This window comes from Schistocerca nitens, chromosome 7 (assembly GCF_023898315.1).
Source record: "Schistocerca nitens isolate TAMUIC-IGC-003100 chromosome 7, iqSchNite1.1, whole genome shotgun sequence".
Taxonomy (NCBI): Eukaryota; Metazoa; Arthropoda; class Insecta; order Orthoptera; family Acrididae; genus Schistocerca; species Schistocerca nitens.
Window position 1 is genome coordinate 277,870,743 of NC_064620.1, and position 14,751 is coordinate 277,885,493.

At 39.6% G+C, this 14,751-nt stretch overlaps 1 protein-coding gene across 1 annotated transcript in view; it reads right to left on the bottom strand.

Moving 5' to 3' along the window:
• LOC126195572 (dynein axonemal heavy chain 2) overlaps positions 1-14,751 on the bottom strand; it is a 957,657-nt gene that overhangs the window by 399,155 nt on the left and 543,751 nt on the right. Inside the window, 1 exon segment of the mRNA XM_049934198.1 lies at positions 14,646-14,735. Within this exon segment, the coding sequence (XP_049790155.1) occupies positions 14,646-14,735 (90 nt within the window).

The window sequence follows — 14,751 nt, forward strand, 5'->3', positions numbered from 1 at the left end:
TGACAGTTAAGCAGGAGGTGCCAAAAGTTGGATTTCATGGTCAAGCAGCTCCTCATAAGCCACACATTACACCGGTAAATGCCTAACGACACCTAACATGGTGTAAAGAGCGTAAGCATTGGATGACTGGACAGTGGAAAAATGTTGTGTGGAGTGACGAATCACAGTACACAATGTGTTGATTCAATGACAGGGTGTGGATATGGTGAATGCCCAGTGAATGTCATCTGCCAGCATGTGTAACACCAACAGCAAAATTCAGAGGCGGTAGCGTATGGTGTGGTCATGTTTTTCATGGAGGGGGCTTGTACCCCTTGTTATTTTGCATGGCACTATCACAGCAGAGGCCTACATTGATGTTTTAAGCACCTTCTTGCTTCCCACTGGTGAAGAGCAATTCAGGGATGGCAACTGCATCTTTCAACATGATCGAGCATCTGTCCACAATGCACGGACTTTGGCAGAGTCGTTACACAACAATAACATCCCTGCAATGGACTGGCCTGCACAGAGTCCTGACCTGAAACCTATGGAACACATTTGGGATGTTTTGGAACGCCGACTTCATGCCAGGCCTCACCGACTGACATCAATACCTCTCCTCTGTGTAGCACTCTATGAAGAATGGGCTGCCATTCCCCAAGAAACCTTCCAGCACCTGATTGAACATATGCCTGAGACAATGGAAGCTGTCATCAAGGCTAAGAATGGGCCAACACCATACTGAATTCCAGCATTACTGATGGAGTGCGCCATGAACTTGTAAGTCATTTTCAACCAGGTGTCCGGATACTTTTGATCATATAGTGTACTATCATAACAAAGACAGACATGAAACTATAAAGCCCCCTAAAATACAATTATATAAGCCTGCTACCTCTCCAGACACTGAAGAGATAGCCATAATGAGTGCTAGACAAACAAAATTATTTAGTATATTAAGGAAGGCAAAAATTTACTTGAACTGGTGAGTGACAAAGCAAGAGAAGTAAAAATGATAGGAAAACATGGAGAGGGGGCAGCAGGGGGAGGGGAGTAATGAAACTTCTAACTTCCCTTACAAACTTTTTCCCCAGCATTAAGGGATAAACACAAATCAAATTGGTATGATAGCCAAATGTGCATCACCAAATATGTTCCTTTTCTAATGTAGTGCATAAAGAAAGGTAACATTTTGTCAATGAATAATAACTACAGGATAGTTAATGTTAACAACCTGATTTATGGCCTAACAATTTATTTTTTGTATTGTATCCGATTACAAATGTTATGATAATAATGAAACAATGGAAAGTCCAGGATGGAATAACAGCAATATGGAAAGTAATCAATTTTTGAAAACACAAGATTATTGGATCTATAAAAAATTTACTAACCAAGCGGCGGTGGGAGAAAATGCATAAACATATATAAAGGTTAAGGAAATGTGCAAGTTTTCATAGCCAGTGGTCCTTTCTTCTGGCAGAAGGGGAATGAAGACTGATAACTTCAAAAGTACTGGTGAGCTTTTGGAAGCAGGGAGAGTCCTGAAAAGTCACCCAGAAATGACTTACCAGACATGATGTCTTTCCTTCCCATCCCATCCAATAAATCTCCTCTGACCTGAGCTTCTGGGGGACTTTTCCAAACTCTCTACATTTTCTAAACCCCACCAGTCCTTTTCCTTCATATCTCTTCATTCCCCTTCTGCCAGAAGAAATGACCACTGGCTTGGAAAGGCTGCACAAAAGGAAGCCACTGGCTCTGAAAGCTTGCACATTTCCTTAACATTTATATGTGTCTATGTGTTTTCTTCTGCTGCTGCTTAGTGCACAGATTTTTTTATCTATACAATAATATTTTCAACAGTGTGGTAAAGATGGACTGCTACTCGGGACACAGAGGAAGCATTGCATTGCAGACAGGCACAATGAAAAGAATATCAGAAATGTTCATACTTTTGGACAATGTCCTTCCTCACAAGTTGGACTCTCACATATTCCCACAACAACAAATCACACATACGATCTCCAGCCACTTGAGTACAAATGCGACTGAATCTAACATGAGCAGCAAGCTGCTGTGGTTGGTAGTCAGGGTAAGGAGACACGGATAAGGAGGGAGGAATAGCATGGTAGCAGTGGGGAAGATACTGGTGCTGCCTGTGGGAACATGCTGGAACATGGAGAGGACATGACAGGGCTGCAAGATGCAAAACATCATGATGCTGTTCTGGGAGGGAGCAGGAGAGAGGAAACATAAGAGACAGAAGTAGAGGCAAGGAAAGGATTGTAGTTGCATTTGGTAGGATGGAAGGCATGTGTATATTATAGTGAGAGCAGGGTAAAGAATCGGCTGGTGGGGAGAGAATTTCAGAGTGGGTGGGGTGGATTATGGGGACAAAGGACATGCATAGGGAGGATTCCCAGGTGTGCAGTTCAGAAAAGCTGTTACTGGTGGGAAGAATCCAGATGGCACAGTCTGTGTAGCAGTCACTAAAGTGAAGCACATCACACTGGGTGGCACATTCAGCAACTGTATCATCCAGTTGCCTCTTGTCCACAGTTTGGTGATGGTCATTCATGCAGCATGTTACTAGTCATGCCCACATAGAATGCAGCAAAGTGGACACAGTTAAGTTTCTAGATCACTTGCCTGCCTTTTATAGTTGGCCCTGACTTTAATGGGGTATGAGATGCCAGTAACAAGACTGGAACAGGTGGTAATGGGAGGATGTATGGGACATGTCTTGCATCTAAGCTCATTGCAGGGACATGAGCCATGAGGCAAGAGGTTGGGAGCAGGGGTGAAGTAGGGATGGGCAAGTATATTGCGTGGCTTGGGTGAGCGGCAGAATACTATTTTGAGAGTGGTAGAATAGCAGGGAGGGTATTCCTCATTTCAGGGCAAGATGAGAGATAGTTGAAACCCTGGTGGAGAATGTGAGTGAGTTCTTGATAGTCCTGTGCCACTAGAGGAGTGCTGCTCTGTGGTCAGAATGTGGATACATGGTGGATGGTAAGTAATTGGTGAGACAAGGCATGGGAGACTTCTTTCCAGACAATGTTGTGAGGGTAAATTTTGGTCTGTGAAGGCCTCAGTGACACCTTTGGTATTTTTGGAGATGGACTGTTGACAATATAGATGCAACGGCCACAGGTGGCTTCGTGTTATCTATTGGACTTCTTGGTGTGGAGTGGGTGGTAGCTGTTGAAGCAAAGGTATTGCTGGTGGTTGGTAGGTTTAAGATAGACAGGGGTACAGATGTAGCCATCCCTGAGATTGAGGTTTAGGTTGACATCAAGGAAGGTGGCTTGTAGGGCTAATGACAACATGGTGAAGTGAATGGGGGAGAATGTGTTGATGTTCTGCAGAATTGAGGATAGGATAACCTCACCCTCACTCCATATCTTGAAGATGTCATCAATGAATCTGAACCAGGTGATATGTTTGTTATTATGGCTTGTTAGGACAGATACCTCTAGACAGTCATGAGTACGTAGGTGAACAGAGGATTAAGGATGGATGGAGGAGTAAACTTATCAGGCAGAATTAAATAATGAAATACTGAATACGATCTGTGGAATCCTGCCTGACTCAGTTTACTCCCCCGTTCAACCATGATTACCTGTACTGCCCCACCGAGCGAGGTGGCGCAGTGGTAAGACACTGGACTCGCATTCGGGAGGACGACGGTTCAATCCCGCGTCCGGCCATCCTGATTTAGGTTTTCCGTGATTTCCCTAAATCACTCCAGGCAAATGCCGGGATGGTTCCTCTGAAAGGGCACGGCCGACTTCCTTCCCCATCCTTCCCTAATCCGATGAGACCGATGACCACGCTGTCTGGTCTCCTTCCCCAAAACCAACCAACCAACCAACCTGTACTGCCCCAAAATCACCCCCTGTTAATTTTCCAGAATTTCCTAACCTCGAACCTTGCCTTGCCATTATTCCTCAAAACCCTCAACATGGAAACCAACCTCACAACTGCATAAAGAACCACAACACTCTGCCTAAAATCTAACCCTGACCTTAAGGTGGGTTTCCACATGCAACAAAAATGACGCCACTTGGCTGGTACTTGAGTGGCATCATCTAAGTTGTGTGTGGTTGCTAAGGTCAGTCACAGAAAGATTTTCAGGAAGCTAGCTGTGTGAAATTACTAGGAATGCAACTAGATAAAAATCTATCATGGGGACCACATATACAGTACCTTGCAAATAAATTAAACAGCCTAGCATTTGCAGTGAGAATATTGTACAATGCTATCAATATGGGCATAAGAAAAGAAGTATATCACAGCTACTTTGAGTTAGTAATAAGGTATGGAATTGTATTTTGGGGTAACTCAAACCATATGTGTCAAATACTAAAACTTCAGAAAATCATCATTAGAAATGTGCACAATGTAGGGTGAAGAAAATCATGTCACCCACTCTTAAAAAATCTAAGTACACTAAGTGTTCCCTCACTATACATACATGATTTATTTGTAGCAAATCATTTTCGACTTGATTACAACACCAGAAATCAAAATAATTTTATGCCGCCCACCCACCATTTAAAACTTTAAGCTCAAACTCCACATTATAAGGGCATGAAAATTTATAACAAAATCAAAGGAAGAGAACTTCTCAGCATAAATTTAGAAACACTGAAGAAATCCTTATATGTTACTTTTCAGTAGAAGAATTCATAAATGAGCAAGTACTTAGAACTATTAGTCTTAAAAGTTTGTTACTTTTGAAGAAAAATTATTAATTGCTTAATTAAGTATATTATAAGGAAAAATGTAAACCAGTTTTTGTGTTTTGACGAGTCTCCACTACATTAAGTCAATGGCTTGAAATTTTATGTTACAAGACAATAGTTCTACTCATACTTGTACTATGATGCCATATTATGAGAACTACTTACCAGTCTTGTGGATAACACGGGAGCACACTTCAGAGCATGCATTGCTGTCTGTGTTGATCACACACCCTGCTAAGAACCACATCCTGCCATTTGCAAGATTCAGGGAGGCAACATATAACACACTGACTTCAGCACAATTACTGTCTTTGAATAATTTCTGTTCATCTCATTGTGTACTTCTTTCTGTTACCTTCTGTACTACACTGCAGCATTTATTTATAAACATGATCCAAGAGTCATGGAGCTATGTTACTTGTCAGTGATACATGATGCAAATGTTACATTTGTCACTAAGGTTTGCACACGAGTGATCATGCTCACCCAAATAACTTCTCTTTTGAAGGATTTATGTGCCACCAAATGCATGATACAGTAATCAGCACCAACATGACACCATGGCCATGCTATGGCCATCTAGAGGAATCCTTCCTAACCACCCAGAATAACAAACCACTCACCTGGTTCAGATTTTTTGATGGTATCATGATCTGGACTGAGAGTGAGGACATCATATCCACATTCCGCCACAATATCCCAACACATCCTCCCTCATTCACTTCTCCTAGTTCTACTCAGTCCAACAATCCACCTTCCTTGATGTCAACTTCAACTTCAAGGATTTGTTACACCAGTACTTCCATCCATATCAAACCTACCAACCACAAGTAACACTTCCACTTTGATACTTGTTACCCATTCCACACCTCGCCATCCGTCACTGTCACATCTATACTGGCAACAGTCCTTCTGCAAACAAACCAAGGATCTCACTGAGGTTTTCCCAGACTAAGTTACCCTCCCAACATTATCTAGAAACAGATCCCCCAGGCCTTGTCTCACCAGTCATCTACTATCCACATTCCAGCCACAGATAACCACTCCTCTCATGACAAAGTACCCTCAGGACTGAAGCAACTGAATCACAGTCTCCACCAGAGTTGTGACTATCTCTCACCTTGCCTTGAAATGACAAATATTCTCCCTACTGTCCTTCCCAGCCCTCTGCTGTTCAACCAAGCTACGCAACGTCTTTATCCTGCTTCACCCCTTGCCTCATGGCTCATATCCCTGCAGTAGTCCCAGATGCAAGACCTGTCCCACACATCCTCTCACTACCACCTATCCAGTCCTGTCATGGCATCTCCTACCACATTAAAGGCAGGGCCACCTGTGAAAGCAGCCATGTGATCTACAAACTTAGTTGCATACACTGTGCCGCATTCTACGTAGGCATGACTACTAGCACACTGTCTGTCTGCATGAATGGCCACCACCAAACTGTGGCTAAGAGACAGCTGGACCACCAAGTTGCTAATGTGCTGCCCAACATGATGTGCTACACTTTAATGACTGCTTCAAGCCTCTGCCATCTGGATTCTTTCCACCAACATCAACTTTTCTGAATAGCACAGCTGAAAATTCTTCTTACAACATATCCTTTATTCAAGTAACCCTCCTCGCCTGAGCCATCCCTTTGTCCCTGTCCTCCACCTGTCATTTCCCTTCCCTGCTCCTACTACAAAACAAACAAGCCTTCTATCCCACCAATGCAACAAATGTCCTTTCCTCTTCTCTACTTTGTTTCCTGCTCCTCCCCAGTTACCGTCCCCTGAGCACATCATCCTGATGCTGCACCTATCAGCCTTATTATGTCCCCACCATGTTACTGCATGTTCCCACATGCGGCACTAGTATCTTCCCTCACTACTAACCTGCTATTCCTCCCTCCCCGCCTTTGCCTCTTCCTTACCACCTGCTCATGTCAGAGATAGTAGCCATGTGTGTGTGTGTGTGTGTGTGTGTGTGTGTGTGTGTGTGTGTGTGTGTGTGTGATTTGCTGTTGTGTGAATGTGTGAGACTTCGACTTCTGAGAAAGGATTTTGTCCAAAAACTTAAATACAGCATGTTTGGAAATTCCTTTTACAAACTTCCTGGACTTTTAAAGGGGAGTGAGTACATAATATTTTGAGTAGGATTCCATCCCCATTCTAGGACAATTTCAATTCAGATGTGTAACACACCATGTCTACTATGGGAAAGAGAAAAGTCTCAGAGTTGCTTGTCCTGGTATGCAACAAGGTAGACAGGATGGTGAGCACTACATTAGACGGTCACCTGATGTCACTTAGTGTCTGCCTTGCTACGAGCCTCCTGTAGAGACATGGGGAAGATCTGGTGACAGAAGTTCTTGCCACTGCACTAGACAGTGAAGAGACACCATCTGGAATGGAGAGTGTGTATCAGAACATGCTACGTTGGTACAATACCTGTAACAATGTTGGTGGTTGCCACATCAAGCTGTTGTTGTAACGCAACAGCACTGTTCTGTATGTACAGTATGTTGGGTTCTTTTTTGTTTCTGAATAATGTAAACATGCTATGTTTAAGTGTTAATACAAATAAATGTGCTGAAGTGATAAATGGATGTTTTGTTATGTTCCCATTCAAATTGTTATGTAATAATTGTCATGCTTAATTCAGTTCCTCGAGCAGAAATGGATGACTTAAACATCTGAACTGAAACTGCCATAGAATGGAAATGGTATGTTTCTGGACATAGGTACCTATTCAAAATATTACATACTCACTCCCATCTATAAATTTTTGAACACCCTGTATTATTTATATTCTTTTCATTGTACCTGTCTGCAGCTCAACTCCTCCTTTAAATTGTGAATAGCAATCTATACCTTCCATACTCTTAAAATAATAATCATGCTTCATTGTTCAGAAATATGTATTTTATTCTATTTCGAAGAAAAAAAACACTAAATATTAAAATTTTTGCAAATGTATGCATGAATAAAACATAAAAAACAACCACTGAATATATACGGATTAATGTTGAAACTTAATACTAGACAAGATTAATGAATATAACCTAAAAATTTGGATAATTGTCAAAAAGACCGATTTTCAGTTGTAAGAGTACTATTTTACAAAACACATAGCAAAAGAAACACTTAAACAGCTTATAATGCAATAAATTATGTAAATTTGCTGAAATGTTTGTTTAGTTGTAATGAAATTTAGAATGATGTAATATTGTCAGTCGAATGCTTAAAAATTATACAATAATAGGCTGTGGAAGCCAAGGTGGCTGTCTGTTTTTGGAAACAAATTACAGCACTAGCCGGATTTTTACAAACAAAACTGTGACTGATACTGTAATTTGTTTCCAATTAATTACTACAGACGTAGATACCTTAAACCATTATGTTCAACATGCTGGACAAAAGACTGTCTTTTTTGTCACCAATCAATGTACGATGTACAACGAATATATCATTAGGATAGTGCAATGGAATTTGGTATTAATGGACTATGGCAGTGGATGACCGATCGCCTGTAGTGTCTTTCCTGGGCTCATGATCGGATCGGTTGTGCCCTAGCCAACTGGAAAACAATGGCCTGGTCTGATGAGTACCGATTTCACTTGGTAAGAGCTGATGGTAAGGTTTGAGTGTGTCACAGATCACACAAAGCCATGGATCCAAGTTGTTAACAAGGTACTGTGCAAGTCAGAGTGGCTCCATAATCGTGTGGGGTGTGTTTGCACAGAATGGACTAGGTTCTCTAGTCCAACTGAACTGCTCGTTGACTGGAAATGGTTATGTTTGGATAGTTGCAGACAATTTGCTGCGATTCAAGGACTTCATGTTACCAAACAATGATGGAATTTTTGTGGATGCCAATGTACCATATCGCTGGGCCCCAGCTATTTGTGATTGGCTTGAAGAACATTCTGGAAAATTTGAGCAAATGATTTTGCACCTAGATCACCTGATATGAATTCAATCTAAAATTTATGGGACATAATCAAATGGTCAGTTTATGCACAAAATCCTGCACCAGAAACACTTTTGTAATTATGGACGGCAACAGAGGCAGCATGGATCAATATTTCTACAGGGGCCTTCAACTGACTTGTTGAGCCCAAGCCACACTGAGCAGCTGCAGTACACTGGACAAAAGGAGGTCCATCACAATATTAGGAGGTATCTCATGACTTTTGTCGCCTCGGTGTATTTAATATGCATAGGAAGATACACACATTGTAACAGCTCCCTCTTAATACCATGGAATTTACTCCCCCTCCCCTCATATCTTAAAATGTGGACTATCATCCCATACTTCATGTAGTCAGAATTTTATCCATACCAGTTTCCTCAATGATTCTGTGGAGGTGCTCTTTATTACACTATATACCGACTTAATTTTTCAGCATACTTCTGTAACACACCATTTCCAACACTATAATTCTCTTGTTTTCTGGTTTCCCCTAATTCCATGAATAACATCTGAAATCAATAATTCTGATAATAAAATCAAATATATATTGGTGACAGTCAAAAAAGAGACACCAGAAACCCAATTAAGGAATGCAATGACTTTGTTACGAAAGAAAACAGTGAAATAGTAGATCATAGTATCCAGGCAGCCAATGTATTTAATATCCACTTTCTTGCAGCAGCTCAAAAGATTGGCATGGACCACTCAAGCAATAGAATATATGCAAGAAGTGTAGTCCTTGACAATGAGGGTCACCAGGCATAAATGAGCCTAAAACATGCTGTCAATGAATAAAGAGAAGAAATTATGTGTAATCAATTAGCTAATTGTTTCCTCCTCCCTCCCCCTTGAGACAAATGGAAGAATATGGAACAACAATTTAACAATGTTCATGAGCAAATCACAGACACATAAGTAATGCTAAATGTATTTGAACAGACTAAATCTTGGAATGTATCAATGAATCCACAAACTACTGTTACTGGTTGGGTGGAACGTAAAAATGAACAACTCGAGAAGAAGGTGCAAGAGAGAATTGATTCTACTATACACAAACCTAATTCTTCAGGTGATTTAGTTAAAATGAAGGTAAATTTCAAGAGAGTCTGGAAGGAACTAGAGAAAACAAAAGAAAAATTAAGTAAAAATCAGGTTAAAGATGATAATAAATTATCAGGAGTTTTACCAGAAGAACTCAAACTGAGAAATGTATCAAAACAGTTTCCTAAATTTACTCCACATAGTGAAGTTTCTCTGTCCTATTTTCTAAGAGTTTTCTCTAGATTCTTACCAAAGATGTGGGGAGATTCTAAATAATAGATTTTGTACATAAGTTACCTGGTAGGTGACGCAGTTGAACGATAATTGCTCATTCACAAGAGTTTTAAATCTTGGGACAATTTCCAGGAAAAATTTAAGAAGAAATGTTGGTCAAAAAGCACACAAGGGAAGGTAAATAGGAATTTCAGATATTTAAGTAAAATTAAAGAAGACAAAAAGGAACGTTTGACGTGGAGTGTCAACAACCTTGTGTATATACTAAACAAACTGAGATGTGAGGTTTAATTGTTGTAACTAGAAATGCATCCAGAAGTACATTTTCAACACCACTGGTACACAGGAATAATATTTAAGTGCTGTAGATCCTCAGGAAAGTCTGCACCCTTTGCAGATTTGGCGGAGTGACAACCGCCATGTTCTCAGTTAACTGCTTCACTCTTTCCTAATTTGTTTTCCCTCTGGCAGTTCCTTGTTCTTTTACTTTCCTATAATCCACAAATGAATTTTCCTTCTACTATCTCTTCATAATAACATTAGTCACACATACATTGTAGAGAATTAGAATCATGTACATAATTATTGCGCTGAAGACCAATACGAACTACTGCAGACATAAAATTACATTAATTAGTAAATAAATATTAACTACATGTACTAAACATCTTTGATTATAAAAACATAGTTGTTCATAGTTGTTGGCAATGTAATAAGCTGATCCACACTGGAGTCATCAAGTGCAATATGCAGGTCATTATGCTAATGAGTAATTAAACCACTTTCTTGCAGATCAATACCATGCAATAGGTCAATAAGTATGATGTCTTGAAAATAATAGCATCAGAAAGACAATATAGTCTTGATGAAGTTCTTGACTGGAATGTTAATGATTTTTTAAAATTATTTATTTACTTATTGTATGTGTGGATCACAACATATAAATTCTAGAACACATAGTAATCGGCATAGTACAACAGAACTTTTCTTGCCTTTCATGAATATTATGATATTATGGTTGGGTTTGTAACTTTTTTTTTTTTTTAAGGGGAGATTAAATACCATAAGTAGACATCTGATTTCAACCACCTCCATGATCTTACCTGTCCAAAATTCACACTGGTAAGCACACAAGTACACTGGCCACAATCTATTACAAAACATTTTTTGGATCTCTTTTCAGGGCCTGTGTTGGTGAACCCAAGAAGTCTGTCTGCTGGGTATGCTGAACATCTTCATCCTCTGGCTCAACAGTGAAGAACCTGTGAGGGAGGGAATCCCAGAGAGAGGAGGTATGGAAATCAGTCTTTGGGGTCTGTCCTCTATCCTACCCTTCTTAGGACCTAACACTTCTTGTTTTACTTTTCCTCTTCGTATCTGTATTCAATAGTTTCTATCACAGAAGCCCTTCTCAATTCCATTTCAAACATTGATACACAAATCTGTTTTCACAGGAATGCCCAAAAACTAACATATACAAGCGTGTGTGCATCCCCACCCCCTCCCCTCCACACACACACACACACACACACACACACACACACACACACACACACACACATCATATACATAAGTGTGCTAGAAAGACATATCAATTTCCGTGCCGAAGATAGAGAACATGAGTTAACAGAACCCCTATTGTAATGTCCTGCATGTTAGCAGGTGAAAAGAAAGGGAATTGCACCCATTCCCAAAATTTAGTTATGACATGCTAACATCCAAGCAAAATATTTGCAAATTGCCTAGGAGTACAATGAGAGTGTGACAGCAAATGAGTCAAGTAATATACGACCATACAATCATCCATCCAGAACATTAACCGAGAAATAGGTGAAAGCTTTTCTAGATCAGGAGGAGGGAGGAAACTGTCACTTGCAAACATGTTTAATTGATCAGGTGAATTCATATCTATAAGGAGAAATTTCTTCAAACAGATGAATGGGGAACGAGGGGGTACTTGACTTTTCTGAGTTGTAAAAACTGTATGTTGGAGGAAAAGTTTAGGTGAACTCAGGGAAGGGAGGACCTATACAGAGGTTAGATGGAACCACAGAAGGGATGACTGTGTTAGGGGGATAGATTTTGAGAGGAAAATAACACTGTAAAGATTATAAGTGATTGAGAAGTAGGTTTCTACAGAAGAAGGTGTCTAAACAGTTCTTACAGAAGTTAGGAGTGGTAGTGAATTTTGTTTCCCATTTTTGAGGAGTTCCTAAACTAGTAAAGTATAAGGAGACTTACTTTGATCACACAGGGTAGTGAAAGAGTTATATCCACACATACCCGAACGTAAAGGAGATGTCAGAGCTTTGTGACAGATGGTAAGGTGTTGTGATTACCTTGCAGTATGTTGTTCCCAATATGATGAAGTATTGTTCATTTAAAAGAAATGTAAATGGCCTATGTATAAACTTGGGTAAATTACAGCAACAAGTTGCTGATTACCTTATTAAATATAAAGAGGTGACAACGAAAATTTAATATACAGCGGAAAATTAAAATGAAGATTATTTATCATTAACTGAATTTTCCATTAATAGTTAATAGCCAAGTTTCACACAGCACAATTGTGGGAGAAATGATATATTAATATGTGCAGTTAATATGAGGTATACGTGTGCAGTATATCTGCAAGATGGAACAATGAATTTAGTGGCTCCACCTGCTACAGGCAGGTTGTTCTTAGATGTCATAGTTTGGGCATGCATTAAAGTCATGGAAGAATGGCACTCACAATAACAATAGTGACATCCTAGAAGCAAAAATGAAAGGTTTTGAACAGTAATTCTGACACTAATTCTCTTGATTTGTCAAAATGTATTAACGTAGTGGATTCTAATGAGACATGACGTGTAGTTCAAGCAACTGTAATAAACTTGTATTATACTCTAACATTTTCCTTACAACCGGAGACTGTATGGTACTGGGGTGCAAGAATCACACGTCTCTCGTGGGCGATTTGCATATTGTGTGCAGCCGATCTTCTTCTCAGGACAGAGGCTGCATCGATCTTCAAAATGCTTCTTCTCTGAAGATAATGTGCTGGTTAGGGAAATATTAGTGATTACTTTTGAATACATTGTGAGAGTGATATTTACTATCAAAAACAGTCTTGATCACAATTTATTTACTACAGTGACTGGTTTTGACCACTACTGTGGTCATCTTCAGACCAATGAGTAAGAACCTCCTTCTGGTGGTAAATCACTAGAAGTAGGTTCTTACTCATTGGTCTGAAGATGACAACACTAGTGGTCAAAACCAGTCACCGTAATAAATAAATTATGATGAAAACTGTTTTTGATAGTAAAAATATTACTGAAAACTTCTCTACCATTGAAATAATTCATTACTCTCAGAACACTTTTATATCAACTCTGCTATATTTTTTCTTCACAGTAACACAACTACGCAAGTTTCACGTTCTTTCAAGTCTCATAATTCAACTACTTCTGGAAAACTTGAGTACTTAACATATACCATTACAGTCTCTTTTGGTTAAATAACCCTTGTCAAACCAGTTCTTGCTCCTAGCAAGTCAAACAACAGTGTATATGAGTCTATAGATAAAACCTATTTCATTTGTTCCCAAAAGTCACTACTATTTCACTGCCAAAGAGTAGCCCTTGATTACTCCTTGTACTGGTCATACGGCTTCCAAGCCGTGCACGGCCACCACTTGTCAGCACAGATAGACAGACACAACTTTAGTCTTCTTGTGACACACGTCCATCATGCAACATATGTAAACCGTGGTGCAGTAGACACATTTCCACTCACACACACTCATCCTTAAAATATCGTGTGTTCGAGATGGTGGAAACAAGAGTGTCTCTAGAATTTACCCCAAAGTTCTTGAGGCACTACAATACATGTCTGATGGAAGTTATCTGTCACATGTCTGATGGAAGTTATCTATCAACGTATAAAAAAGCATTAATAGACAAACTATTTAGCACTGAAGACACTGCACAGGAGAAGCAGTTCCCAAAGAAGAATAGAAGCATTTTTATTCGGACCTGATCAGCATGTCCAAATTGTAAATAATTCAAAGCATAGGCAACCACAGAAATTATTGGGTAATTCCAGAGGCAGATACATACGGGGGGTGCGAGGGCCATGCGCCTGCCCCCTTGTGAGGCCACATGCACTGCCACCGGTGCCGCCTCCACCAGTCAGCCTGCACGTTATTCATTCATTTCTTTTGTCAGTTGATTCAACTGAATCGAGTTATCAAGCAATTGTTCTTTTCTATGTAGCAAGTGTGTCCATGTCATCATGTTTCATACATTTCTGTCTGGCATACAGGGATTGACTTAATAGCTCTGTTGAACACTAACTCTGACATTGATTGTCCTGTAGACGATGTAATTAACCAATTTGCCAGGAAGAATAGGTGCATAGATTTCTTCATTTAAGGAAGAGAACCACAATTGCAACTCTTTTATATTATAAGATGGCATTGTCTTGTACACATGTATAATCAGTTTAATAAAAATTTCTTAAACTTTGCATGCAACTTGATTATTTTTTATTACGGTAAAAGAAAAGGTAGCTCAAGATACCGTATCTTTAGCACCCCATTCTTGAGGTTTTTCTGTATCTGCCACTGGGTTATTCTATTAATAAAACATTAATTCTAGACAAGAAATATTAGTAAGATTTTGTGACACTACTTACTTCATCGAACTCCTCTGCCTTGAATAGATTTGGTACTTCTCCACTACTTAAGACATTATTAATTACTTCAACAAAGGCTTCATCTGCAATCTAAAAGGAAAATTAC